This window comes from Nansenia antarctica (assembly GCF_963989245.1).
Source record: "Nansenia antarctica genome assembly, chromosome: 6".
Classification (NCBI taxonomy): domain Eukaryota; kingdom Metazoa; phylum Chordata; class Actinopteri; order Argentiniformes; family Microstomatidae; genus Nansenia; species Nansenia antarctica.
The window spans coordinates 63,562,593-63,589,983 of NC_137676.1; the positions used below are offsets into that span (position 1 = coordinate 63,562,593).

Genomic DNA, 27,391 nt, shown 5'->3' on the forward strand with positions numbered 1-27,391 from the left:
TGAAACCCCCTAAACACTGGAGTCTACTAACTACTCCAACACACCCCACCATCAAACAATTAAAGAAAACCAGCAGCTATTTTTAATTCCTAGCCCCAACACATTATAGTGGTCTAATTAGCCAAGCTGACACTCACTGCTAATTTGGTGCTAATTCACCCAAGATGGCTAAATGTCTTTCTAAGTACACACGTATAATGTCTCCCACACTTGTTTCCACATAGCCTTGCCCTGTGAGAGTTCCACCACGCAGTGAAATCCGACAAGTAGGACACTCAACATACTTTATTTTGATAGATTATGTCTGTGATCTGATTTTACTCAGCACTAGCGGCTCCCAGCAGCAGAAGACCAACTGTCTGTGTGTGTTTTAGTGAACCTCCCTGAGCCCAAGGCCTGTCTGCAGTTTCCCCACCGTCCTCTTAAAGAAAACATCTCTTTCTGGTGTCGAGGCCCCCCCCCCCCCCCCCTCTCTCTCTCTCTCTCCCTCTCTCTCTCTCTCTCTCTCTCTCTCTCTCTCTCTCTCTCTCCCTCTCTCTCTCTCTCTCTCTCTCTCTCTCCCTCTCTCTTGCTCTCTCTCACTCTCTCTCTCTCTCTCTAATAATGAGGGGTTTGAGGTGAACGCAGAGAGAGAGGGAAAGAGGGAGAGGGGGAGAGAGAGAGGGAGAGCACTAGCCATACCCACTTTGCGGTTTGCTCGAAACAGGAAGCCGCGGACATGTCTGTACTTCTGAAAGGAATTAGCACCTATCTGACATCCACTCCGTCTGTCTGTCTGTCTGTCTGTCTGACCTCCCACCATCATGGAAGTCTCTTTTCCAGGGAATGGGAGACAGGAGAGGAGGGTGGGGGGGTCTCCATGCGCAGACTTCCCCAGAAAGATATGTTATACTGCCGTTTGGCTTGGCACCTTTTCACAGAGAAAAGGGGGGTGGGGGGGTGGTAGAGAAGCACTAATACCCACAAGACCGAATCAAAAAAGAAACACAATCACCTCTCTCCACTCTCCACCAAGGGTTTTGTTGGCACCATCTCGAGGCAAAGGATGAATAGGAAGTCAAGGGAGTCTTTTTTTTAGTTTTCTTTGCATGGAAGTCTTGAACCCCCAGGTGTTGGACCAGTGTTGGAGGTGGGCATCCCTTCAACTAGTTGTGTGCCATTGCTGCTGCCACTCAGCATTATGAGGTTGAGTCGGCTACAGGCAGTGGAAATATCATCTTTATAAATGAGCTTCGGGTTGAGAAAATCGTAATTTACCATGTCATTTCAGGGGATTTTTTCCTTTCTGATAGATCGATAGATAGGTACTTTATTGATCCCCGAGGGGAAATGAAGGCGTTACATAAACTCACACCACAAACAACAACAACAACAAAATAAAGTGACAATTGAATAATAGTCATTTAATAATAACATTTAATATATCTCACCCGCAGCTATGCTTGTGCTGAGAGGGATAGAGACTGAAAAGCCAACCCTGTGGAGATGCTGGGGATCGAACCCAGGACCTCATCCATGCGAAGCGTGAGGCTCTACCACTGAGCGATATCCCCAGTCTGTTCCATTGCCCTCTGAGATGTATTATCGTGCAAATATTTCTTAAAGGACATTATGTTTGGGTTCCAAAGCTTTAAACCTGTCAGAGAATTCCACTTATTGTCAGAACTTGTCCTACCAAGTCATGCCATGTTATTCCTAGTTCATCTTTCACTGTCACTTACAGTTAGGCCAGGTTGTGTGTCACAGTAAGGTTGACTGTGGCGGCTGTGGGGACTTTGGAATTTGAAAGTGAATTGTTTAGATAGCATCCAGAGATTGTTTGTGGCAGGGGGGGAATGTTTAGTGGTAGGGGGCGGGGGGGCACGCTTTTGACAGGAAGTTTATCTATCACGCATGCCTCCCGCTGCTCCACAGAAAGACCCCGGCGGATTACAGGGAGTCAAACGGACCCCAGCGCATGGACATGCGAACAGCCCCTCCGGGACCCTCCTGCCCTCCCCATCCTTATCCTCGTCACATCTCCTGCATCCTTATTGTCGGTCAAACCTAAACTGGAGGCGGATAAAACAATCATTATGACAATTAGAGGTGGCTCGAGACCCGGCCTTGCGGAACCCCCGGGTGGCCTATTGACTGTGAGGTTGTGATGTTGGGCTGTCGGCTGCCAGAAGGTCTGTCCGTCCGTCCGTCCGTCCGTCTGTCCTGAGCACCAGGGTTGGGGGTCCGGGAGCACCAGGGGAGGGCCGAGGTGTTTACTCCCAGCATCAACAGGACATGGATGCCTTTATACAAGATAGAGGACCCAGAGACTCCAGGGACCTGGGGGGGAGGAGGAGGAGGAGAAGGAGAGGGATCGGGGAGGGGGGGGAGACAGATAACAGGTTTCATCATTACCACCCCCTTCCACATGCTTTGATTGTAATGTCCTGTGTTTCCTCCTCTCCGAACCCCCCCCCCCGCCTACCTCGGCCTATCCCCCCGGTGCCAATTAACCCGACCCGCTCGGAAACAATGCTGCGCTGAGGCGGGAGGCTCCCCACAGCACCGTGGGTGTTCCCTGAAACCCAATCTCCCCCTCTCCGCCTTCTGTCATTGTGTGTGTGTGTGTGTCTGTGAGTGTGTGTGTGTGTGTGTGTGTGTGTGTGTGTGCGTGTGCGCGTGTGCGTGTGTGCGTGTGTGCGTGCGTGTCTGCGTGTGCGTCTGCGTGTGTGCTTGTGTGTGTGTGTGTGTGTGTATGTGTGTGTGTGTGTGTGTGTGTATGTGTGTGTGTGTAACACACTTGCTGGCGTCCTCTTCCCGGTAGGAAGCCTGCTAATTCTGACATTCCCTACCACCCTCAATCCCCCCCCTCCCCGTTCACCCATCCTCTCCTCCATCCCACACACAGAGTCCAGTCAACCCTATCTTCCGTAGACAACCTGACATAGCTTCTAGTCCTCTGATGTGTCGTGATGTGTGTCTGATTGGCTAATGAGGTTTCCCAGAAGCCTGTTGATTGGGCGGAGGCTTGTGCCAAGCTGTGGTTCAGATGTGGTGAGGTGGCGGTAAGCTGTGCCGCATGTGGCAGAGTTACGATCCAGGCGGCTTTTTACGACCCCCGTGCCAGTTGCGCAGCGTGTTTACCACGTTTCAGCTGAGCTCCAACGTCTGATAGCGACACCCGCTGCTACAAAGCCTCCTTACTGTTAACAGAGGTGCCTAGTTAGTTACTTGTTTTGGTTTTTCTTCAAGAAGAACCACTTCCAGATGCTACAGTACACTAACATACGTAGCCTACACTACAGACCTCCATATAACACTCCTTGTATTCTGTGGTAGATGCCCCCCCCCCCCCTCACACACACACACACACAAAAACAAAACGAGACAACGTTTCGTCTTTGATTAGATTAACGCTGACACAACGCATGTGCATGTGCGAGTCGAAATAGGCCATATTAGTTACGCCAGCGATGGCGAAATAAAAAGTGGTTTGGAATAAATGAAGACATCTGCATCCTGCAAGCCGGGGCCGCCAGTCAGTCAATGTGCGGGTTAACACTCCCCTTGAAATGTCTTTCGGGCCGTGTGTGTGGGGGTGTGTGCGCGCGTGTGCATGCGCGCGTGTGTGACTGGGGCTATGGGCCTCGGGCTTCGCAATAAAATATATCATGGCGAAACAAATAGCTCACAGCGTGTTATTCTCGCTGTCACACTGCACACACACACACACACACACACACACACACACACACTGCACACACAGCTGTTGGACTCCCTCAGCCAGAAGGGCGGAGGGGTTGCTCTCATACTGTCTAGCGTAAGTACCCTGCCTTTGACAAATTAGCCCTCTCCTCCTCTCTACTGTTGTCTGAGCTGAGCTGAGCTCGGGCCCCCCCCTCCCCATGTTAATGTGTCTATTATCCGGTTCATGTAATAGAGAGACGAACATACCACAGAACACGTTGACTGGAAGGAATTCTGAGTTGTTTTGTCACAATGGACCCTAGTGGTCGTCGTCACAGTCGCAGAACAAGATTCTGGCTTACGCGATCGGTCTGTGTGTTGTGTGATAACAGGAAATTGCGTCCGTTATAGAATGTCGTTCTTTTTTCTTTTTCTTTTTTCTTTTTTTATCCGTTCCGATTGGACAGGAGTGTTTTGGTCTTGTTTTGGTCACTGCGTTGTGAAAGTGAGTGATCTCTGGACATAAGCGCAAACCTTGTCGTGGGATTAATGTGTGTTAACAGGTGGAGGAGGGTGGTGGTGGTGGTGGGGGGTTCTCTGGTTTCATTGTGCTGGGGAACAGGGGGGATGAGGGTGATGGAGGATGGGGGGGGGGTGGGGGGCTGAATGAGTGTGAACATTTCAGATTGCCTTTGAGGTAAGGTCTCCATTGTTTTTCTCCAATCAGCTCTTGTGGAGGAATGTCTTTTTGTGGGGATTGCCAGAGCCAATAAGGATCAAAAGGTGCTGTTCAACAATGCGTGAGCCAAACCATGCATCATGGTGCTGAAAGGCAGCTGCCCGCCTGCTGGGAGTGTTGCTTAAACGGTAGTCAGCAACATCAGCGCACAGTTCTGCGGTCCACGCCCTGCGGAATGCCACCGATATTTCGGCGAGAAGCCCCCCGCCAATGCCCCTCCAGCTACATCCCACCCCACCCCACCCTACCCAGCACACCCCACCCCAGCCCATCCCAGCCCAGCCCAGCCCATCCCACCCCAGCCCAGCCCAGCCCAGCCCATCCCACCTCCCCACCCCAGCCTGCTTTTCCAACTCTCCACTGCATACCGCCAAAAGGTTGGTGGTGGAGTCGACACGGCCAAAACCAGGACAGAGTGTAGGGGGGGGGGAGAGATCTGGAAGCAGGTGTTTGTTGAAGTATGAACGGATATAATACCCCTTCAATCAGAACCCCCCACCCCCCAACCCCCTACTGGACTCTGGGAAACAATAATGGCGCTCGTAAAAAAGGGGAGCCATTTGAGGAGAAAAGGAGGGAACTCGGTTCAAGTGGACGTGGCGACGTGATTTGTGGAGGGCCGACAGAGGTGGGGCCCGGGAGCGAGTACAATGACATCATCGGCAGCCATTGTCTCCCCTGTTAAGAGGCTGTGTTCTCCCATGACCACGGGGGGGAAGCGGGGGCGGGGGGGGGGGGGGGGGGCTTCTGGGAAGAGATGAGAGAGAGAGAAAGAGCCTATGGCCCTGTTTGAATACTCTTAAAACTTTCAAATGCTCCCCTGCGTCCTCCCTCACTTGATGTAATGGCTGATCTAACATGATCGGACTAGTCCGCTGCATCGCTTTCTCCAATCAAACAAGTCAGATCACTGATTCTCTCTATCAAGAAAGGGAGGAAGGAAGGAAGGAAGGAAAGAAAGATGCCTTTTTAAGGGTGTTCATACAGGGCCAATCCCTCTGCCGAGGCCTCGGGGCCCACACAGTCGAACCTCAACCACCGAAACCTGACTTTGTTGAAGTTTCACTTTGCAAATGAGCTCTCATAATGAGCACATATTTGTCTATCAATTGGAGCAGCTCCTGGGCCTGCCAACAATATCTCTGCTGCTGTAGCTTTGGCAGCAGTTTACCACGGATCATCAATCTACAGGAGCTAGGTTGGAGTTTTTCAGTCTTCTCCTCAATCAGGGTTCACGTTCAGTTGGAGGAGAAGAGGGGGTTCGGGGGGGGGGGGGGGGGGGGGTCTGTGTTTGTTTCTCATAGCCTGGTGTTACTGTGTTACTGTTAGCTCTGCTGTTGTAGACCTACACAACATGCCTGCTGTTGCTGGAGAAGGAGTCATTAGCCAGCCGGCTAATATTTCAGCCCATTTACCGACGTGTGTGTCTTGGTGGTCCCCTCGGCCTCTGGATCAGATACAGCATAATTCCTTCGCTTCGGAATTCTTGTCTCTGACCTGCTCCTTCCTCGTGTGTTTATTTTGGGGATCCGGGTCGCCGCTTTCTCCAGATCCGATATGTGGGTCAGGGATTTTAAGGTGAGGGTTGGGATCAGGAATGACTTCCTCCCAAACAAAGACCTTTTCCTGTTTTTGTTGTGGCGTGTTGGAAACGTCGTCCTCTCCCCCCGGTGTGTGTCAACCTGCAGTGTTCTTTCTCCATCGTCATAACTCACATAACTCATGGAACTGACATTTAGGAGTTCCCATAAATTTCGTTTGCGGAGAGAGAACCTTGCCTTTTCGAGTCGGAGATTTATTTGTCAACTTTCACAACTTTAGGGCTTTACGGTCCGATTGAACGCACCCCAGTGTGTCATTAACCACGTCTCTGTCGGTTGGGTTATGGACACTTCCATCGCATTCCTTTGTCAACAGTCATCCCCTCTGACGTCCGCATGTGGGTTGTGTCAGCGCTGTGTTTGACTGGAGCCTGGTCCGGAGCAGTCCAAACAGTACACTTTAACCAATTTATGATGTGTGTTCCTTGGCCTGTGTCGTGGACTACACCTCTCTCGAATGCCCTTCCAATAGCAGTGCAAACGCAGACCTCCTCTTTGCCGAATTCCTTTTTAAATATTTTGAGAGGGGATGCCTAAATGTTGACGCACGCAGCTTTTGTATCGGCGGGCAGGCATGATGGTGGCTGGTTGGACTCCGTCTGTGAGGCAGCGTTTCAATAAGGAATTCAATTGGTCGTCCGTCCGTCCCCCCCCTCCCATTGTCTCCACCGTGGTATTGGTTGTAGAAAGGAACTCAAGCTGTTTTGAATGAAAGAAGGGAAGAAAAAGAAAAAAATACTGAAAATGCAAAAAATGTACTGGGCACATTTTAAACATTCTTAACACCTAAGCCTAGCATTCTGTTCATTCTTTTGTTAAAAGAGAGCGAAAGAAAGAAAGAGAGAAAGAAAGAAAGAAAGAAAGAGAGAGTGAGGGAGAGAGAGAGAGAGAGAGAAACCCAAAAAAACGGCTGACCTGATTGCCTTGCCTAGAGACTGAAACGCTATAGTTGCTTATTACAGCTCGCTATGATGGGAGGACCACCAGGGTAGTGACAACTGATGTAGCTGCCTCCGGGGTGAGACAAAGGTTTACGTATTACACAAGCAATTTAGATGTTTTCTAAACATGTGGCCAAGACAGTGGGAGTTGGCAGCTTCGTCCTTGCTTAGGTTTTTTTTCTTTCTCTTTTTTCCTCATTTTCTTTTTTCACCATCTCCTTCTATCCTTAAATTTTGCATGGATTTGGGGATGAGGGAGGGAGGGAGGGAGGGAGGGAGGGAGGGAGGGAGGGAGGGAGGAATGGAGCGAGGGAGGGGAAGAAAGCAGGGGACTGAAGGACTCTGCACTTTTGTGCTCTCTATGAACTGCGAGTGAGCTAATAAATTCTTTCAGTCACTCAGCGCCGCATTCACGGATATCCCCCAAAGATTACACACACAAATCACCTCACAATGGAGGCCGCCGGGAGGGCCTGGGCGTCGCGGGGGCCCCCGACCCCGAGGACAAGCACACATAACCAGGCCGGAGAGAGAGGGATGGGTGGGGGAGGGGGGTGGTGGTTGGTGGGGGAGAAAGCACTGCTGCCTGGAGTCAAATGTTTTATAATGGTTGGAAATGCAGTAGTCAAGGAGGGTGTTGGAGGTGGGAAGGAGAGGGTGTGTGTGTGTGTGTGTGTGTGTGTGTGTGTGTGTGTGTGTGTGTGTGTGTGTGTGGCGGGGGAGGCGGGGTGGTGGGGGGGGGGGGGGGTACAGGGTATCTACAGAGACCTAGATATAAAGAACGAGGGAGAGAGAGAGAGAGAGATAGAAAAAAAGGAGAAAGAAGTGGATAGAATGAAGCGATGTGGGGGGTGATGGGCTTTGCTGGGGAGTGGTGTAGAGGAGGAGGGTGGGGGGCATAGATTGGCTTTGACTCTCGGCACAGCACACAGAAAGGGACATAATTAACTCCTGGGTCCTTTGTGTTTCTCCTCTGACTGCAGGGCGGGGATGAAAGGGGACTGCTAAGCCTCGCATTCCACTCCAATTACAGGAAGAACGGAAAGCTGTACGTCTCCTACACCACCAACCAGGAGCGCTGGGCAATCGGGCCGCACGACCACATCCTCCGCGTGGTCGAGTACACCGTCTCCAGGTAACGGGGGGGAGGAAGCCGATGCCAAAAAACCCGACTTATTAACCTTAACCGATCCGAATGGAGAAAGGCTTTATGGTACACACACAACCACAACCGATGATTGTGCAGTCTAGAGAGGGTCTGCTGTACACCACCGCTGCCGAAACCGCCGTCCATCACGTCGGTCCAACCAGTGGACAGCGGAGAACGGGGGCGCACATAAGACACATTGTTTTGGCGTTCTCCCCCTCTAGATAAGCCAGAAGGAGGAGAATGACAAACATGATATTTGATTTATCGGGGGTTTGGACGGCAGCCGGCACTGCTGCAGCTCGCCAAAGCTCTCTCCTTAAACGTGTTTACTGACAGTGATGACTTTGCTTTTATAGAAAAATGTAACGGCAGCGTATAATTATACCGCCGTCTCCTAATGATGGCTGCCGTGTTGTTCTCTTTACGCTGCTTAGATACCGCCAAGCACCGTTGCACAAGACTCACGGCTAAGAAAACAAACCCTCCTAACTAACGAGTTAAAGTATTACATTTTATTATCATAATCACCGTTGTATGTTCAGTTTAAAGACTTAATTTTTCGAAAGGCAATTATAATCCCGGCGGCATCGTTTGAGTGTTGGGAGTAAAGGAATGACTCACACTTTTGGTATTTGTAACCGGTGTAAAATTGTCAATCTCTCTCTCTCTCTCTCTCTGGCGAACCAATGTGAAAGATAATAGGAATTTCTCTCTGTCCAAAAACTTTGCCCAAAATAACACATCATTAAACATGCTTTTGCTGTTAATTTAAAGCCAGATCTTCACTCTGCACTTGGAAAGACAACGTGACATGTTTAGGCTCTGGTTACAAGCTTGACATCCATCTCATTTGATCCTCTTCTGATTCTTCAAATATAGAGAAATTGTCTCCAGACAACAAAGTAATTAAAAAAACGATTAATGTTGGAGTTGGCTTGTTTTTACATGTCAGCATTTCTCCTGCAGTCGTATCATTTTACTCCTCAAGATAATTGCACTTTACAGGAATTACAAAGACCTTAAAGGGCCAATGTGGGATTCGTACATTCATTTTTAGACTTTTAAATTGATTAAATACTGTATAGCCACTGTATAGAACATAACACATTAAATTAATTCATGTTTTTTACTCCATCACAACCCAAAATATAAGCTTGTTTTACTCCATTATTCATATGAATGTAATTGAAAACAAACAGAATATATAGCTTTAAACATTGTTCTCAAGGATGGTCAGTCCTTAGTAAAGACTCCTTACATTCATAAAAGTGCCCCATCTCTCAAAAGTGTCAGGGTGACCACTTTGCTGTTGTTTGAATCCCAGACTCAACTGTTTATAATGTCCTGCATCCTTTAAGTCTCAAACACGATATACCTCATGTCTATGTGAGTCGGCCCCAATAGCTTCAACACATAGTCCTCCCTTGTATGTATAATTAGGGCCCTGAGTTTTTCCATGACCATGTGACCTGACCGGGAAAAACTCCCTAGCCCTTATGTGTCTGACTAGACTTGACAGCATGTAGGGTACAGTAGCATTGTGACCGACAGCACCCTCCGCCTCCTTCCCCCACCCCAGGAAGAACCCCAACCAGGTGGACTCTAGGACCATGCGGGTGCTGATGGAGGTGGCTGAGCTGCACAGGAAGCACCTCGGGGGCCAGCTGCTGTTCGGACCTGACGGCCTACTCCACATCGTCCTCGGCGACGGCATGATCACGCTGGATGACATGGAGGAGATGGACGGACTCAGGTAGAGACCAGGGGTCACAGGGTCACAGGGTCACGGGGCAAAGATGTGGGGGGTTGCAGTGTTTCTGTGGCTGCTCTGCTGTTTAGCCCTTGTCTAATATTAAACGCAATTTAGCTGAGGCTTTTATCCAATACGACTTACATTGCAGTGAGTGCAGACATTGTTCAGTATTTATGGTCCCAGCGGGTATCGAACCCACAACCTAAGCATTGATAGCGCCATGCTCTACCAACTGAGCCACAGAGGACCACAAGTCTGTCTCTCTGTTCCCCTGATCAACGGAGATTTTGTGTGTGTGTGTGTGTGTGTGTTTGTGTGTATGTGTGTGTGTATGTGCGTGTGTGTGTGCGTGCGTGTGCGTGCGTGCATGGGCATGTGTGTGTTCACAGTGACTTCACAGGGTCAGTTCTGAGGGTAGACGTGGACACAGACTCCTGCTCAGCTCCCTACTCCATACCCAGGAACAACCCCTACTTCAACAGCACCAATCAGCCGCCAGAGATCTTTGCCCACGGCCTCCATGACCCAGGCAGGTGAGTGAAAGGCTACATGGGATACCTGTACAGTACCACAATGCTCAAAGACCCCAATCGAGTGTCCTTCCCAGACATGGGAACCACTGTTGTCTGTCACTAGCAGTGAATGCCTAGTTCACTGACTTCAGATGGCAGAAGCTCTATGCTAGATTGATTCTAGGATATGTGCTCGAACTGCATCATCCACCTTGTGTCTGAGTGTGTTACATATAGGCTACAATGATTAATTAACAACGCCCTTTGCATGATGTCACTGTTATGGCATGAAAGCTAACCCTCCCAACGCAAATCAAATGCGTCATATTTAATACTCAAGGCCACATAGGGTCAGCACAAAGCAGTGTTATAGTGTAGCTATAGTGTAGCATTCATATTTAATACTACTACTACTAATGATAATAATAACTTGGATTTATATAGCACCTTTCATAAAACCCAAGGACGCATACTGAATACTGAAGGCCACGTAGGGTCACATCAACACACAGCAGTGTCATACTGTAACTAGCGTTCATATTGAATACTGAAGGCCACATAGGGTCACATTAACACTGTAGCTGGCGTTCCCGTTTTTTCCCACGTATCCATCCCTGTTGGCGTTCCTGTTTTTTCCGAACGTATCCATCCCTGTCTCTTCCTAGGTGTGCCGTGGACCGCCTCCGCACGGACGCCAACGGGAGCCTCCTGATCCTCTGTACCGACGCCAGCGGGAAGAACTCCTCAGCCGGCAGGATACTGGAGATCACCAAGGGGAAAGACTACGGTGAGCTCTCCCCACTCTCTCCCCACCCTCCCAGGCCTCGTAAAACAACGCTGCCTTAGACCTTCTGGAGTCTGGAAGGCATTTGTGATGCATTAATGTTGCTATGTTATGATGCTGACCTTCACTTTATGGCTTGTTCTCTGCTTGGGAAATTTGGGTGGAATCGCACGGAATTCCTCTGTAAATTACCCTCTTGGACAACCTTTTATTATCCCTGTGTGTTCTACGTAAGAAAAAAAAAAAAAAAGGAGAAAAAAAAAAAACACTTCCGTCTTCGAGGAATTCAGGGATATTGATGAGTCTTTCATGTTGTGAGAATATGGCGTTTGGTGTGTGTCCAATGGGTTGTCTCCAGCAGCACACAGTGTATCAATCAGGCGGAGAGGAGGAATGGAAGGCCGGGGAGGGCTTATTGTGATCAGCAAAGATTCTTCCTCGCCTGTCGCTGCCAGGGGAATGTGCGTTTGTGACCATGAATATGATTTACAGCTGTCAGCAACAATGAATATCTCCATGATGGGATTGTATTGTAGAAAAAAAAAAGAAAACAGCCATGAGGAACCCAGTTCGTTTCTCAATGGAGGACGTCGAGAAAGTATAATCGATGCCAGAAGTTTTGAGCTAAAACTATTTTTTGGTTACACAACAGAAGAAATGATAGCTTTTGTTTGGTTTGAATTATGTGGAGCTGTTTGTTTTCGCCACACAATGAGTGCTGGTTCAGCCACCCCACAAAATAACTACCCCCCCCCCCCCCCCCCATTGGACTCTTCTTACCCAGACTGACCACTGATTGGGCCAAATTACCCCAGACCCGGCCCGATTACACTATTGTGATGGTGAAAGGGGGAGTTCATTACCGCCTTGATTACAACAAGGCCTAGAACTCCTCACATTATATTGTCCAATCCCATGACGACATTTAACCATAGCTGCATCAACCTTTTGCCCTTTGGTTGTACACAAACTTCATACGTTCAGTTAAGATCTTAATGGCGAAATCTCGCCGCAGTGGAAGTCGTCAGCAATACGAGGCCAGCCCACGCATTGTCTTTTAATCCAGCTTGGATTTAGATTGAGTGGCTTTAACAAGGCAAAGAAAGTCCTGCACTAATTGAAACCACCCTCCGCTGGGTGCTAATGCACTCTTGACAGATTGCAGTAAATATGGATATCCTTCTTTATTCCTACACAAACAGAGAATCCAGGACCCATTATAATGGGCATAAATCACACCAGGCTCCTATAGAGCAAATCCTTAGGCTTGAAGTCAGAGTGCCATGTTTGGCATTAGAGAGTAGACTTCATATTGATGTTTAACCAAGTGAAACTGGTTAAACAGTGTTATGTCTCGATCTCATAGCAAGCCCTATTGTCTGAAAAGATAATATGCTTGTGTGGCATTAAAGTGATAGTTATCATTGGCCATAGTAATACAAAGCTGTGTATCCATTTTGGACACAGAAAGCCTTAAAGCTATCATTGTAGGCCAGCCTATCTACTTTACTGCACCATACCTTACCATTATGTGGCAGCAGCTGGTGAAACCGGGAACAAGTCGGCAGCCGATTTAATGTTCAGACTTTTATTCAGAAAAATGTAAATACATCAGAGGCGGAAAGTTTAAAATGTACAAAACGTACAGCTTTGGTAACCCATGACACTGACTTACTGTGTGTGTGTGTGTGTGTGTGTGTGTGTGTGTGTGTGTGTGTGTGCTTGTGTGTGCGTGTGTGTGTGCGTGTGCGCGTGTGTGCATGTGTGCGTGTGTGCATGTGTGTGTGTGTGTGTGTGTGCGTGTGCCTTCTACAGAGAACGAGCCATCCATCTTCGACCTGCAGGCCAGCGGGGGGGCGGCCCCTGTGGGAGGGTTCTTCTACAGAGGCTGTCAGTCCAGAAGGCTCTACGGCAGTTACATCTTCGGAGATAAGAACGGGTAAGTGTTACACAACATGTACACACTAGGGTTGGACGGTTTTATGGTTAAACCGAAAACCCGGGGTCTCTGAATATAGCAACGTTTTTTGTAAAAAAAGAAACGTCATAAAACCAGACTTTTTTCTTATTTCTTCTTTTTCTTCTTATTTTTAACATGTTATCACGTCATAAATTGCTATATATAATAAACGCCTTAAGAGTGTGTGGTTGAAGATGCTATGAAAGTGATTTAATTTGTCAAATAAATAACCTGTCAAAAAATACTATTTAGAAGCAATCATAATCGCATGTCACGCTCGCATGTCACGCTCGCATGTCACGTTTCTCCTCAGAACGGAAAATTAGAAAAAGTTATGGCGAGCGCAAGCTTGGTCCCTAAAAAAAAGCAACTGCTGCAATTTGGAAGCATTTCGGGTTCTGACCGAATGACAAGAGTGGTTTTGAATACCGCAGTTTTATTCGGGAACGGTTTAACGGTATAAACAATTGGAAACCGTCCAGTCCTACACACACACACAGTCCTTGGCCCAAACGTCGAAGTATGAACAGACACAGCCCACTTTCTATGTGTGCGCACCCAATTCCCCTCACTGCTTCTTAAGTGTTACACAACACATACTACCGCGCTTGATGATTTCATCCTTGTCTTGTCTAAAGAACAAGTTCAAGATCAGTATGATATTGTTACATTGTGAAATACAGTGATTTATCTTCGCATGTGTTGATGAGCGTTTCTTGATTAAACATGAGGCTGTGCGAGTTTAAATCAATCATTCGGTGTTTGATAGCTCCGTCTATTGTTGACTCTTTTTAAGCAAACACAATCAAATGTGTTTGTAACCCCTCCTTTGCTTTGGTGAACCACATAACTCTTCGTCTTCGGCAAAGAGTGCGCCAACTGACGTCTGTCCCGCGTCTCTGCCCTCGCCAACATAAACCCAGTGTTCCATAGACGTGGGCGGGGGGGGAAACATCACTGTTCCGTTACTATCACTACTGCCCTCCATCTCCTCTAGTGTACTGTAAATGGATATTAGGTTTCCTGCCCTCAGCGCTGCGGCCATTTGGCTACTGGCCCCTTGTTGTTCACACTTTTCATGGAGTTTGTAATTCATCTTCCTTTCCCTGATGTCAAACCTCCACTCTTGTGTAAACAACGGAAAGAAATAGTGCCGGGGGTGGTGGGGGGGGGAGGTGGGGAGTGCGCTATCGAGAGGTGGTGTCGGGCGTGGAAAACCGTGTGGGAGGATATTCTGCCTCATTTCAGTTTTGTGGCACGCTGTTATGAAAGAGCAAGGCGGGGGGGGGGATTTGGCCAGGCGTTTGTTTTGAAACCGAAACGGTTCAGTAAACGACATCATAGTACTGATACGCAAGGATGGTCAATTTGCCATGGCCAGGATCACCCCCCCTTTCTGACGGTTGATGGATTAACAGTTTGGTTACGCTGTTCTGTTTGTCAATGACCTGCACTCCCTGCAGGAGCCCTGGAAGTGAACTTTAAACTTTAGCTACTGTACGTCGTGTGTTTCTGGAACTACGTGGGTAGTAAGTGTCGGATGCTATTTGTTTTCTAGGAATCTGCGTATCCTCCAGAAGTCTTCCGGGTCGGTGGGGGAGGCGGGGGCCGGGGCGGAGGGCCAGTGGCAGGAGAAGGCCCTGTGCCTGGGCAGCAGCAGCACCTGCGGGTCGGCGCTGGTGGGACACATCCTGGGCTTTGGAGAGGATGAACTGGGTCAGTAGGTCCGCCGGTACAAGCTGGAGATCAGATCAGTGTGCTTTGGCTTTCGTTTACATGTATCTATCACTCTGTGTTTTATCTGTTCATCTGCCGATCTGTTTTCTGTCTGTGTGTTCCTCTCTTCTCTCTCTCTCTCTCTCCGACTCTTTCTCTCTCTCTCTCTCTCTCTCTCTCTCTCTCTCTCTCTATCTCTCATTTCTGAGTGAAAGCTTGCATCAACAAAGCATGTGGATTAAGAGTGTTGTCTGATTGATGAGCCATCCTGAGGTCTGTGTTTAGCCAAAATGACAGATGTCAAAACTCTGAAAAACTCTCGTTTAGAATAATCGAGCACTGTATACGGAACAATGGTTACATGTATTTACATAGAACATCCCTAGAGTGGGACTTGCAACATTTTCCACTTGGTTGAGGTTAGCAAGAGGACCGAACCATTTGACATAGACTTGGGGTGGGGGGTGGGGGGGGGGGGGGGGGGGGCGGGGGCAGGGGTTGGGGGGTATCTCTTCAGAATCTGAAACGAGACGGAGCCGTTGTAAAAACACTGCGTCTCAAATTCAAGGCGTCAACTCAGTGATACGCGCCAGCAGAAATCCGAGAGAGGTCACACACACACGTTGTTAAAGGGAAACCAATAGCCCTCTCCCGCACGCGACACGCACCCTTCCTCCTCCGTGGCACATTCCAACAGGATATTAAACCCTCTCTGCTTCCTGTTGGATTAAGGCAAGTCATTTCCGTAAGACAGCATCGCGCCTCGAAAGCCTCATTGAATCGTCACGTTGTTCGACCACCAACGTTTTGTTGACGTTGGGGAGAGGTCGAAGGTCAATATTGTGTTATTGTTTACCTGTCTCAGCCGTGCGAGGTGAGGTGAGGTGTGCTACTTATGCAAACCGACTGAACTGAAATGACCTCATAGACACACGCATACACACACACACACACACACACTCCAAAAATGACTCATTGTGAGTTCATGTTTTTGCTAAACACAACGTACACGTGATCCGTATTCCCGTACAAGGAGCACACAGGGGTTAACTTGTTGAACTTGGCGGATCTTGGAGCCGGGGTGGGTTATGGGGTTGTTTGAAGATTTGTTCTTTTTTTCTTTTTTTTGCATTTGTTTGTGATTTGCAAGTGGTGGAGAATGGTGGAGGCCCTGGCGCGTGTCCCATCGACACATGTTTACAATTTGTCCTCTTATGGGACTGTGTTGCGGCCTCGCTCCTCATTAAATTATCCGCCTGGTTCCAGTCATGAGTGTTCAATTGTCCCGTGAAACTCTCGTCAAGTCCCATGGCAAGTGCAGCGCCGTGCCGTGTGGGATCGGGGTCGGGGGGGGGGGAACCAGATTATGTAACAACCCCCCTATCTTGTCCAACAGATGACGTACTATTACATCCTAGCCACCAGTCGTGGCAAATGAACTACATTTCCCATCTGACTCCCCTCTGCTCTCCCACAGGTGAGGTGTACATCCTGGCCACCAGTAAAAGCATGGCCCAGTCAAACAGCGGGAAGCTCTACAAGCTGGTGGATCCTAAAAGGTACAGTGCCTGTGCCACTCTGTGTGTGTGTGTGTGTGTGTGTGTGTGTGTGTGTGTGTGTGCAACTCTCTTACGTACACCTACACATAATGGAACAATGTCCGTAGCGTCTCAGAACTGACCATGGAATCAGAACGTCATCCGTCCTCCTCATCCCTCCTCCTCCTCCCAGCTCCGTCAACCACACCAGGCCCTCATCCCCTTAACAAATCATCACACAACTGCTGTGTGCCCTAGGCCAACACAAACCCCGGGCCCCCTGTAATTGGAGAGTAAGCGTACCATTTCATAATGTTAGTGTAACGTGTTCCTAACACCAACACGCGCCCCACAGACGCCCGCTGAAGCTCGCCACCGCTTCACCGCCCAGGACGGTTAGCGTGGCGATACCGCCGGGAGTATTTTCGGAGCGTTTGACAGCACGGCTTAAACAGTCCGGGGGAGAGAGAGAGAGAGAGACGAGAGGGGCACCTGTCGACAGCTGTTTAGAGCGCAGAGGGGAATGTTTTCTCAGTCGTAGGGCTGGGGGGCTGCTGGGGTGGGGGGGTGCGTACCGGGCCGTACCGGGGCGTCGTGTGAGTCGTAGAACGGGCGGTTGGTTTTCGGGAAGTCGGGAAGTGAAGAAAGTGAAGAAATTCAAATGTTTTTTTTATATGAGTTGGAGCACACATGAATGTTGAGATGGAGATGTGGTTGGTGCTATGGACTGTTGCTAATCATTTGTGTGTGTGTGTGTGTGCGTGTGTGCGTCTCTGTGTACGTGCGGCTTAATTTGTAACATGTGTTTGACACTACTAAAAATCCTTTTTCGATAATGACGGATCTTTAAACTTTATGCTTTGTGCCAGGCCAGATACATGTGAAAAACATTTCCTCGCAGAATACCAGGAAATATGTACATGGGGGTGTATGAACTCCCATCCGACCGCTGCCAATGTATGAGAGACGTGTGTAGGCTTTGAACGACACTGATATATCGCCCCAACAAGAAGAACTTACATTGAACACAACCAGATTCCCTCGCTCTCTAATTCAAACCAATCGCTCATTAAACAAAATGTCTTTTTCACTCTGAACCTCCCACAACTCAAGCCGTGTCCCCGTGTCAGCACGGTTGGATGGCGGGGAGAAAACACACATCCTCATGGCTGGTTAAGTCATTCAGCTCTCGTCAGGCAGGTGGGGCATCTCAAAACAGTTCACATGGGGCTTACAGTGGGGAGCCAGGAACAGGCTCCAGGAAGGGCCCGAAACAATAATGTTAGCCCATGTCAGTCCTCGTTTTCTTGGATTGGTGTGTGTGTGTGTGTGTGTGTGTGTGTGTGTGAGTGTGTGGGTCTGTGTTGCACGTCCTGTGTGCGTTGTATCTGTGTGTGTGTGTGTGTGTGTGTGTGTGTGTGTGTGTGTGTGTGTGTGTGTGTGTGTGTGTGTGTGTGTGTGTGCGTGCGTGTGTCACAATAGAAACGGATCCCCTCGGCTAATTACTCCTAGGTGATGACAGTGCCACCCAAGTTCTTAACACAATTAATTACTCCACAGATGTTTCTGCGGGGCCCTCGCCGCTCTCCCTTTATTTATGTTTTCTGGCATGGCTGCCATTTTCCTCCCAAAGAAGAACAGTTCTTTTCCAGTACCACCACACCATCTATTGGGCCGCTTGTTTAGTCTGAGGACCGTGTGGTGTTGGAGTCCGGTTCTTTACACACGCTCGTCGTTATTAGTATCTCCTTACAGGGAGGGGGAGGAGAGGGAGGAGAGGGGGGAGAGGGGGGAGAGGGGGTAAGCTAACTGGTCTGACCTCGCCTCGTTATCAAGTCGGGTGGTCCTCTCCATCGTCTATACCTGGGGTCCCCCTGGGCCCGTGAAAAAGCTCTTTAGCATGGTGTGTGTGTGTGTGTTCGTGTGTGTGTGTGTGTGTGTGCGCGTGTGTGTGTGTGTTCAGAATCACAATCACAATCTGAATCAAGTTTATTGTTACATCCCATTATAGTAATACAAAGTAAAATTCCTTCGGTTCCTCGACATTGCAGCAGCAAGAGAAAAGTTGTGTTTAATGTGTTTAGTGGTGGTCCAGTGGTCTGACAACATCCTTGTGTTGTGATGGCTGGTATGTTTGGGGGATGTCAGAGGGTGGGCAGCCATCACCCTAAACCCCTCTGCCATGTGTGGGTAAACACGTCACGCTGAGCCCCCTTCATTCTGAACTCACTTGTTTGTCAGTTGGGGTATGGTCAAATAATAAACAGTCCACCATACATTTTGGGTGGTGGTGATTGTGTGTGTGTGTGTGTGTGTGTGTGTGTTTCTGCCTCCCATGTTGTGGACATTCATACCAGGAGGAGTTTGTGTGTGTGTGTGTGTGTGTGTGTGTCTGCGTGTGTCTGTGTGTGTGTGTGTGTGTGTGCAATTGTTTACGGGGGTCGGCGGTGTAGGAGACAGAAATGTTTAAAAACACCTTGCGGCGCTGTCGGTTCTCAAACCCACACCATATGAATCACTCTACGTGCTTCCATCCAGAGAGGCCCTCACACAACCACACACACAACCACACACACACACACACACACACACACACACAACCACACATGCACACACACACACACACACACACACACAACCACACTCTATTCTCAGATTCTATTTTAGCCTCAGAGCGCGTTTCAGCTCGTTTTCTCTCTCTTTTTTTCTCTAGTTTTTTTCTCTCTCGCCGCCTTCTTCTCCTCTCCTCCTATAATTAGAGCAATGTAATGTCTGATTGAGACATGGAATGCTTCATTGAACATTTCTTATCTCAATTGCTCTGCCACACGCAGTCGGAGCACGGCCTCCTGGGAGTTGGTGTTGTTTTGAGAGAGAGAGGGAGAGGAGGTTCTTTTTTTATTCCTCGTGCTGAAATCAATTTAGGGAGCGGGGGACGAGGAGTGGGAGGAGGATGAGACAAAAACACACAAACATAGATAATACGAGACAGCAGGAAGACAGACAAGCCACAGAGTTTAAGTTACATGTAGCTGGCATGTTGTGGGAGGAGGAGGGGGGGGGGGGGGGGGGGAGCCACGTTTGCTTGAAACAAAACAAGAACCCCCCCCTGCACAACCCCATCTGCAGCCAGGGCGAAACTCTTCTTCACAACAACATTATAGTCCTCTCTGAAGTCCTGCTGCAATCCCTTTAAATCCCCATTAAAATGTCACTTGTCTTTCCACTTAGAAAGCGTTTTGTATGCATAGATCAGGGAGACAAGCATGGCTGTATCATCATGCACCTTTCACGCATTTGGCTTTAGTCAGGTGCCAAGTGGTGTGATTTAATTACAGCGCGCCGAGACTTTGAAAAGACACAGTGGACTCAGAACAGGGCCCCGGACATCTTTTATGAAGTGCATTAGCTATGGGAGTCACAAATCACACAGGAGGTACTGGAGAAGGAGCGGGGAGGTGTGTGTGTGTGTGTGTGTGTGTGTGTGTGTGTGTGTGTGTATGTGTGTGTGTCTGTGTGTGTCTGTGTGTGTGTGTGTGTGTGTGTGTGCGTGTGTGTGTGTGTGTGTGTGTGTGTGTGAGTGTGTGTACACGTGAACGAACGTCTCTATGTGTGCGTGTGTGTTGTACGACATCTCCCAGCATGCTGCAAAAAAAACAAAAAAAAACTCCTTTATCCCTGTGTCCCTCCTAAATCTCTGCTGCACTCCTGCGGTCCAGCCCCTTGACAAAAAACCCTCGGCCGCCCCGCTGAATGGCCCCGCTCTTACAATACACAGTAAATTTCGGAACACAATTAAAACAAGGGATGAACCCACAAAGAAGGCCCCCAACAATGGAGTCGGATGACAAAACAGCCAAAGGAGCCCTCTCACTGGGCCGTTTGATTAAGCCATTGTAGCCACTCCAGGGTCTTTTTCTCACATGCACCCCACGCCAATCAAACAGCCAGCCTGCTAACTAGCCAGCCCCCCCCCCCATCATCATCATCATCATCGCTATCACTATCAAACCAACTTGTGTCATAATTCTGATCTCGTAAGCTAACGCTAATCTCTCTAAGCTAACGGCCCCTGTATACAGTGTCACAGAGCTGACGTGGGCGAGCGTGTGGTAGTGTGATGTTCCGTCGAGGGCGAGAGGGTGTGCAGGGACAGGAGCTGCACTGGGATCAGCCCCCCCCCCCCCCCCCCCCCCCCCAGCAGCATATTGTCACTGTTGAAGTCTCTTCCTACACGGGACAAAGAGAAGGGAGGAGGGCAGCTGAGCTCCCGCTCCCCTCCCCCCTCCCCCACCCTGCCCATTCAGCCTCCACACAACCTCAAGTCCCTGGGTACCACAGTACCACAGTCTTAAACTAATAAGCCACAGCCAATCCCTCCCCCTCCCTCCCTCCCTCCCTCCCCCCTCCTCCCCTTCTTTAATTTATCAGTCTGTGTTTTATGCAAGTGGCCTCCCAGAGTTGATGCATTCCCACACTGCCTGTTGACCCAGCTGCCTTTGTTGCTGGGCGCACCCGGCAGGTGCTGTTTTCAGGGCCACCCTGGCAGCCATACAAACTGTTTAGTAGCTCCTCTGACCCCTGGCGCTATTAACAGTGTCGTTGCCTGCCTGCCTGGCCTGCCCCAACTCAATCCTCCCTGGGGACTGGGGGACCCTCTCTCTCTCTCTCTCTCTCTCTCTCTCTCTCTCTCTCTCTCTCTCTCTCTCTCTCTCTCTCTCTCTCTCCTGGCCTCCTCGGGTCTTGCCTTCTACCTCTTGCCTTCTCAGACTCTATCGCCTTTCACCTTCTCTCTCTCTCTCTCTCTGTCTTCTTTTTTCTCTCTCCCACCTCTCCATCTCTCCTATCTCTCTCTCTCTCTATCTCTCTCTCCCTCTCTTTCTCTCCCTCCCTCTCTCTAGTTTTTTTAACTAAGTGCAGCCTGTCACAATAAAGTCCAGGCAGGGCACAACGTGTTGGGTGAGAAAAGCAGTGCTGGTGTTTGGGTGCTGATGGGAGCATGGGAATCTCCCCCCTCGTCCCCCACCCCCCCCCCCCCCTACAACCTTGCCCTACCGCAGCCATCAGTCACTAGGGCTGTCAGACAAAAAAACACTCTCCCAGGCGTTCACGCGTACACATACACACACACACACCCCAGCTACTTCTCCAGTACGTCCTGTGTGACACACACGCGCACGCACACACACACACACACACACACACACGCACACAGCCACCCTGGCTCCCACATCACTCATTAAGTGAACCCGTTCTACCTCTCTGACACAACGTTGTAGAAGGCCATCCCCAGCCAATGACAAGCAGGGCCGTCAGGCCGAGCGGCGATCGGTAACCATGTGTGCACACCAATCACTCACCACAGTCAGGCAGTAGCATTCCTCAACAGTCCAGAGGTATCCCATTCACTTTCCCAGCCCTGTCCTGTTGGTCGTTGGCTCCCCACAGCAGCAGTGGAGGGATGGGGGGAGAGAGGGAGGGAGGGAGGGAGGGAGGTACTCTCCCATGCTCTCATCTCATCATCCCAGACACGGACACATTTTCTGACCTCACTGCTCGCTCACACTCCCAGTTCGCTGTTTTCCATACCGCTACCACACACCCCGCAGGAAGCCAATTACCCTGTGTGTGTGTGTCTGTGTGTGTCTGAGTCTGTGTGTGTGTGTGTGTGTGTGTGTGTGTGTGTATGTGGGATGTGTGTGTGTGTGCTCGCATGCACGCTACTGTGTGTGTGTGTGTGTGTGTGTGTGTGTGTGTGTGTGTGTGTGTGTGTGTGCGTGTGTGTGTGTGCGTGCGTGCACCTGCGTGTGTGTGTCCATTTCCCTGTATCCAGCAGGCGCCAGATTTGTCTGACAGCCTGGCGGGAGGCGGTTGTTTTGCGGTGGTGTTTAGCCCAGTGAGGAACAGCAGGCGTGTTTAGAGTACCTCAAATACCTCCTTCTCAGGCACGCCAGCCAGCGAGCTAACAGGCGCTTCACATGTGAACACATTTGAACTATTGCGTAGGACACAATATTATTTCCAGATTTCCAGAGCGTGATATGAAATGATCCGAGTATGCCTCATTTGGTGGTGTGGTGCTTATGCGTGTGTGTGTGCGTGCGTGCGTGCGTGCGTGTGTGTGTGTGTGTGTGTGTGTGTGTGTGCGTGTGCATGTGCGCACGTGCGTGTGTGTGTCTGTGTGTGCTTGCCAGTCTGCCTGTGTGTTCTTCACTTGCATGTGTGTTATGTATCTCTATGTATGTGCGTTCTAAGTGTGTGTCTGTAATTAGCCTTGTGTGTGTGTGTGTGTGTGTGTGTGTGTATCTATGCCTCTGTGTGTGTGTGTGTGTGTATCTATGCTTCTGTGTATGTGTGTGTATCTATGCCACTGTGTGTGTGTGTGTGTGTGTGTATCTATGCCTTTGTGTGTGTGTGTGTGTGTGTGTGTGTCTCTGCCTCTGTGTGTGTGTGTGTATCTATGCCTCTGTGTGTGTGTGTGTGTGTGTGTGTGTGTGTCTGCCTCTGTGTGTGTGTATCTATGCCTCTTTGTGTGTGTGCCTGTAGTGACCTCTGCCCCCCCTGCAGGCCTGCGGTCCCTAAGGAGTGCCAGCGGCAGGTGGAGCCTCCCGAGCTGCTGGGGACAGCGTGCTCACGCCACTGTAAGAACGGCCACTGCACCCCCACAGGGACCTGCTGCTGCAGCCACGGGTGGGAGGGGCCCTTCTGCAGAGTCGGTGAGTCAAGGGCTGGGGTTATGGTTGGGGTTGGGGTTGGGGTTGAGGTTAGGGTTAGGGTTAGGGTTAGGGTTGGGGATGAGGTTGGGGATGGGGATGGGGTTGGGGTTTAGGTTAGAGTTGGGGTTGGGGTTGGGTTTAGGGTTGGGGTTAGGATTAGGGTTAGAGTCCAGGACAGTTTTTTTTGATTATTATTCATTGTATTCAACCTTTATTCATTCAGGTTAGTGTAATGGAGTTGATATCTTTTATTCATTGTCATATACTGTCTGTGTATATATAGTATATAATATACTATAGATCTTCAAACACACCATTATTGGTGGGATTCAACTGTAGATCTTCACTAATGTTTATGTCAATCACATGGACCACTTTAGATCTGTATTAGCCTGTTGTCGTATAGATAGATTGATAGACATATAGATAGATAGATAGATAGATAGATAGATAGATAGATAGATAGATAGATAGATAGATAGACAGACAGATAGATAGATAGATAGATGGATTTGATCTGATCACCCAGATCGAGCCAGCCAGAGGAGGAGTTGTACAGTGTTATTGCGGCAGAAATGTAGAACATATTAAAGACATCGTTTGGTGCAGATCCTCTCTGAGTGTGCCCTGCACCACTGCCCAGGGGATTTCCTGCCTCTCTGACCCTGTCCCCCTCCCTCCCTCTCTCTCTCTCTCCCTCTCTCTCTGAACCAGCCAAGTGTGAGCCATCGTGTCGTAACGGGGGTGTGTGTGTGGAGCCCGGCAGGTGTCTGTGTAAGAGCGGCTACTCGGGCGGCCAGTGTGAGAAGGGCGAGCGCGGCATGCCCAACGACCAGGAGAAGGACGGCATCCTGGACCACATCATAGACATGACCTCCTACCTGCTGGACCTCACCAGCTACATCGTATAGGGGCAAGGGGAGGGGGTCCGCTCCCAACCGCTCCCAACCGCCCCCCAACCCCCCCCCCCCCACCCCCCCAACCCCGTACCCGTCCACCACCACCAGCAGACTTGAAGAGAAAGCCCTGAGGGGGCCACCAGAATCCTTTCACACACACACACACACACACACACATGCACACACACAGCCATCAGACCCCACCCCCGCCCAACTGGCCATATCATGTCCCCAAAACCACCTAAACTGTACTTCTCTCGTCCGTAAGCGACACACACTGTCCTCCATAGACCAGGCGTCCACGCCACCACGCCTCCTTCCAGAGACCGGGCAGTGTGATGATTGAATAGCACGGCGATCTTCCTCCTTCATCGCGCAGCTCCATCACGGAGCTTGTCCCTCATCGTGGAGCCTCTAGCTCTGGCCCAGGAGAGAGCTTCCCCTCTCCCACTCAGACAACCCTGCAGATGACTCAGTATTAGCACTGCACCCCTGCTGAGAGCACAGAGGACACCCCATTCTCCAAACCCGGCGGACATTTTGTACTGAAAACTTTGGGCTCACTGGGGGGTGTCTGTCAACTTACCCAGACCCCGAAATGGAGTCAGCTGACTAGAAACACACAGCGAGGAGTGGCAACCCTAAGCCCCAGGACTGGAGACCTCCATACCAAAGGGGGTCCATTTTGGGTCTGCTTCCATCAAGAAAACAAAACATACCACAACACAGTCTATATACTACAGCCTTTAAAGGAACATGCTTTCTTTTCAGCATTCAGCGATGCAACAGTACTGAAAGAGACTGAAAAGTTTATGATAATCTTCATGTGCCATATATAGATCCGCCCCAGATCTCCTGTGCTATTGTATGTATAAGGCGCTCATATGAGAGACCTTCAGTAGACCAATGTCATGTCACAATAATGAGGTTAATTTTTTTTTTTTTTTTTTTTTTTTACTGTGTTCTTTGGGTTATTTTTGTGGGCACATCTTCATAAAAAGCTACCTTAATAATAATGTATACAGCGGTATAATAGATTTGTTTTTCAACACTCACTTGACATGCTATCAATGTACAGAACGGATCCACTGCGGGAGAAGGAAAGTCTACTACAGACTCCAGTGATTATCAACACACCCAGGATCCATTGAATCTATAGGATATCATTTGGATTGAACGTATGCCTTGTGGTCCCTACGTCAATGCCCGTTTCATTCATTGTTAAATGGAGTTATCATCAACTCCATGCACTGTAATATTACTGTTTTTTTTTTTTGCTAAACAATCGTGTTGAGAAGAGTGTGCGTACAGCAACGCCATACTCACACACTAACGCAGAGGGCATGGTCAGTATCTGTCTCTCTCTCTCTCTCTCTCTCTCTCTCTCTCTCTCTCTCTCTCTCTCTCTCTCTATCTCCCTCTCTCTCTACTGTCTCCCCCCCTATCTATCTCTCTCTCTCTCTCTCTCTCTCACATTGAACACCAACTCACTACTCAACGTCAGATGCTATAAAGGGAAAGAGCACAGTGATGTATATTTCATATAGAGCTGAACTAAGTATTACTTAGCCTCGCGAAATAATATAGCATTACTATTGTTTTTGATAGAGGAGGGTTTATTTTTTTAAGTGTAATAATATATGGGAGAGAAGGGTGTTTATAGAAAGTGGTTTTACATTAAGCTTGTAAATTCATGTCATTATTTCGTTTTGGGTTTTTATTTTGGTTGTTTTTTTGCTTACACACATGCAGTGTTTTTCCACTGTTTTTTGTTTTTTTTAAAGACACAATGACACGTGTATTTCTGATTTTGTTCAGTGTAAAAATGTAATGCATGTCTACGCCTGCATAGAATAGTTTGGAACAGATCACAGAGACAGGGAACTCTCTCTCTCTCTCTCTCTCTGTTCTAATGCCCTGTTGCCTTTGTGACATCCAACTTCATCACAACTGTCAGAATGTCTGTATTTGTTTTTGAAATGATCAAAGTCATCTGTCGACCCCACACTCATTTGGAAGCAGTTCAGAGTCGGAGCTAGAGTTGATCTTACATGTAGATCAGATTCCCTATTGGTTCACAGAAGCTCTGCGCCCAATAATGTGCGACCAAACATCAGTCAAAAATCGAATCAAGAAAATTACACAAGTTGGAATTGAATCTTTGTTTTTGTGGTACTCAACACTTGGTGGTAAACATTGTGTGATCCCTGACAAAAGGAAAAGCAGAAGACGTTTGGCTTTTGCCTCATTCCAGAGTGTAGATCTAACCAACGAGCCAGATGACAATTAAAGACAGTCTATAATTATCTGGAGCCCTTTCCATGTATTGTTTTTCTTCAGGCGACTGTACGAAATGAAACACACACACACAAGTCACAGTTTTTTCTCGTGATCAGTGGATGGTTCATTTGATATGGTGCCATCGTGAATTCCAGAATATTCAGCTAGACATGATCACCAGCCACTGAGTCTGCTGAAATCCAGCAAAACCCCTCACATCCTCTGCCATTACATATTTTGTAAGTGCCTGCTCCCCCGCCCCCACCCCCGCCCCCCAGGGTCAAAATGACCTTTTTGTTTTATCATGTTGTTATTTTTTAGTTCCTATTCTAAGCATGGTTAGAAATATCAGGGTTTCCAAATAAATCCACTCTCACAGCAGCTGGTTTTTGACTCTACTAAAGGTCCCATATTGACGGGTTGTTTTGTTGTCCAGATTCTGTCTCACCTGTGTTGGAAAGTGGATTCTGCCTGATCCAGCACGACAGTCGGAACTCATGCTGTTAAGTCGATACTATAATTTTTTTTTAGCACTTAATGTGAAACTTGCATTGTATCTGCTGAGACGGCGTGGTGTGAATATAGAGTAACCGTTTTCATTATTTAAGTAGTTACGCGAAAAAAAAAGAAGTTATTTAAGTTCTCTACATTTGTTTTTACCGCTGTATGTGACGATTTGATTTGTTGGATCATGTATTGTAAATAAAACTAGGGCTATCTTTGTTTCTTTTCAGAAATATCAATATTGTCTATTAAAGTTTATAGCATGTCTGAAAATCTCATGTCCCTGCCTCTGTTTGACTATATTATATTACAGTATGCTCATTTTCTTTCAAATTACTTAAATTCTGCAGGGGCAAAATCATTGTTTGTGGCATGTTTGCAAATCGTAAGTAACTCAGATTGGGACCCTATGCCTGCTTATATGCATGGATAAGTGATTGCAGCCAGCGTTACATACATCAACACAGAGAACATAGTGCATACAGTGGTTGTAGTCTGTAGTTATCTGTACCTTTCCCCATAGAAGAGAGAGGCCCTGAACACCATGGACACCAACATGAAACAGGATCAACTGAGTTTACATGAGTTTAACCTCAGCTACATCGCTGATTGGCTAAAACTAGTGACTGTTT

At 48.7% G+C, this 27,391-nt stretch overlaps 1 protein-coding gene across 1 annotated transcript in view; it reads left to right on the top strand.

The window, feature by feature from the left end:
- hhip (hedgehog interacting protein) overlaps positions 1 to 27,024 on the top strand; it is a gene marked incomplete at its 5' end in the record, with an annotated part of 39,861 nt that extends 12,837 nt beyond the window's left edge. The window contains 9 exons of the mRNA XM_080533315.1: positions 7,931 to 8,082; positions 9,677 to 9,850; positions 10,240 to 10,383; positions 11,028 to 11,149; positions 12,962 to 13,085; positions 14,665 to 14,822; positions 16,300 to 16,381; positions 22,928 to 23,076; positions 23,791 to 27,024. Coding sequence (XP_080389441.1) covers positions 7,931 to 8,082; positions 9,677 to 9,850; positions 10,240 to 10,383; positions 11,028 to 11,149; positions 12,962 to 13,085; positions 14,665 to 14,822; positions 16,300 to 16,381; positions 22,928 to 23,076; positions 23,791 to 23,987 — 1,302 coding nt within the window. The 3' untranslated portion in view covers positions 23,988 to 27,024. The remainder of the gene's footprint in view (positions 1 to 7,930; positions 8,083 to 9,676; positions 9,851 to 10,239; positions 10,384 to 11,027; positions 11,150 to 12,961; positions 13,086 to 14,664; positions 14,823 to 16,299; positions 16,382 to 22,927; positions 23,077 to 23,790) is intronic.
- Between the last annotated feature and the right edge of the window lie 367 nt (positions 27,025 to 27,391).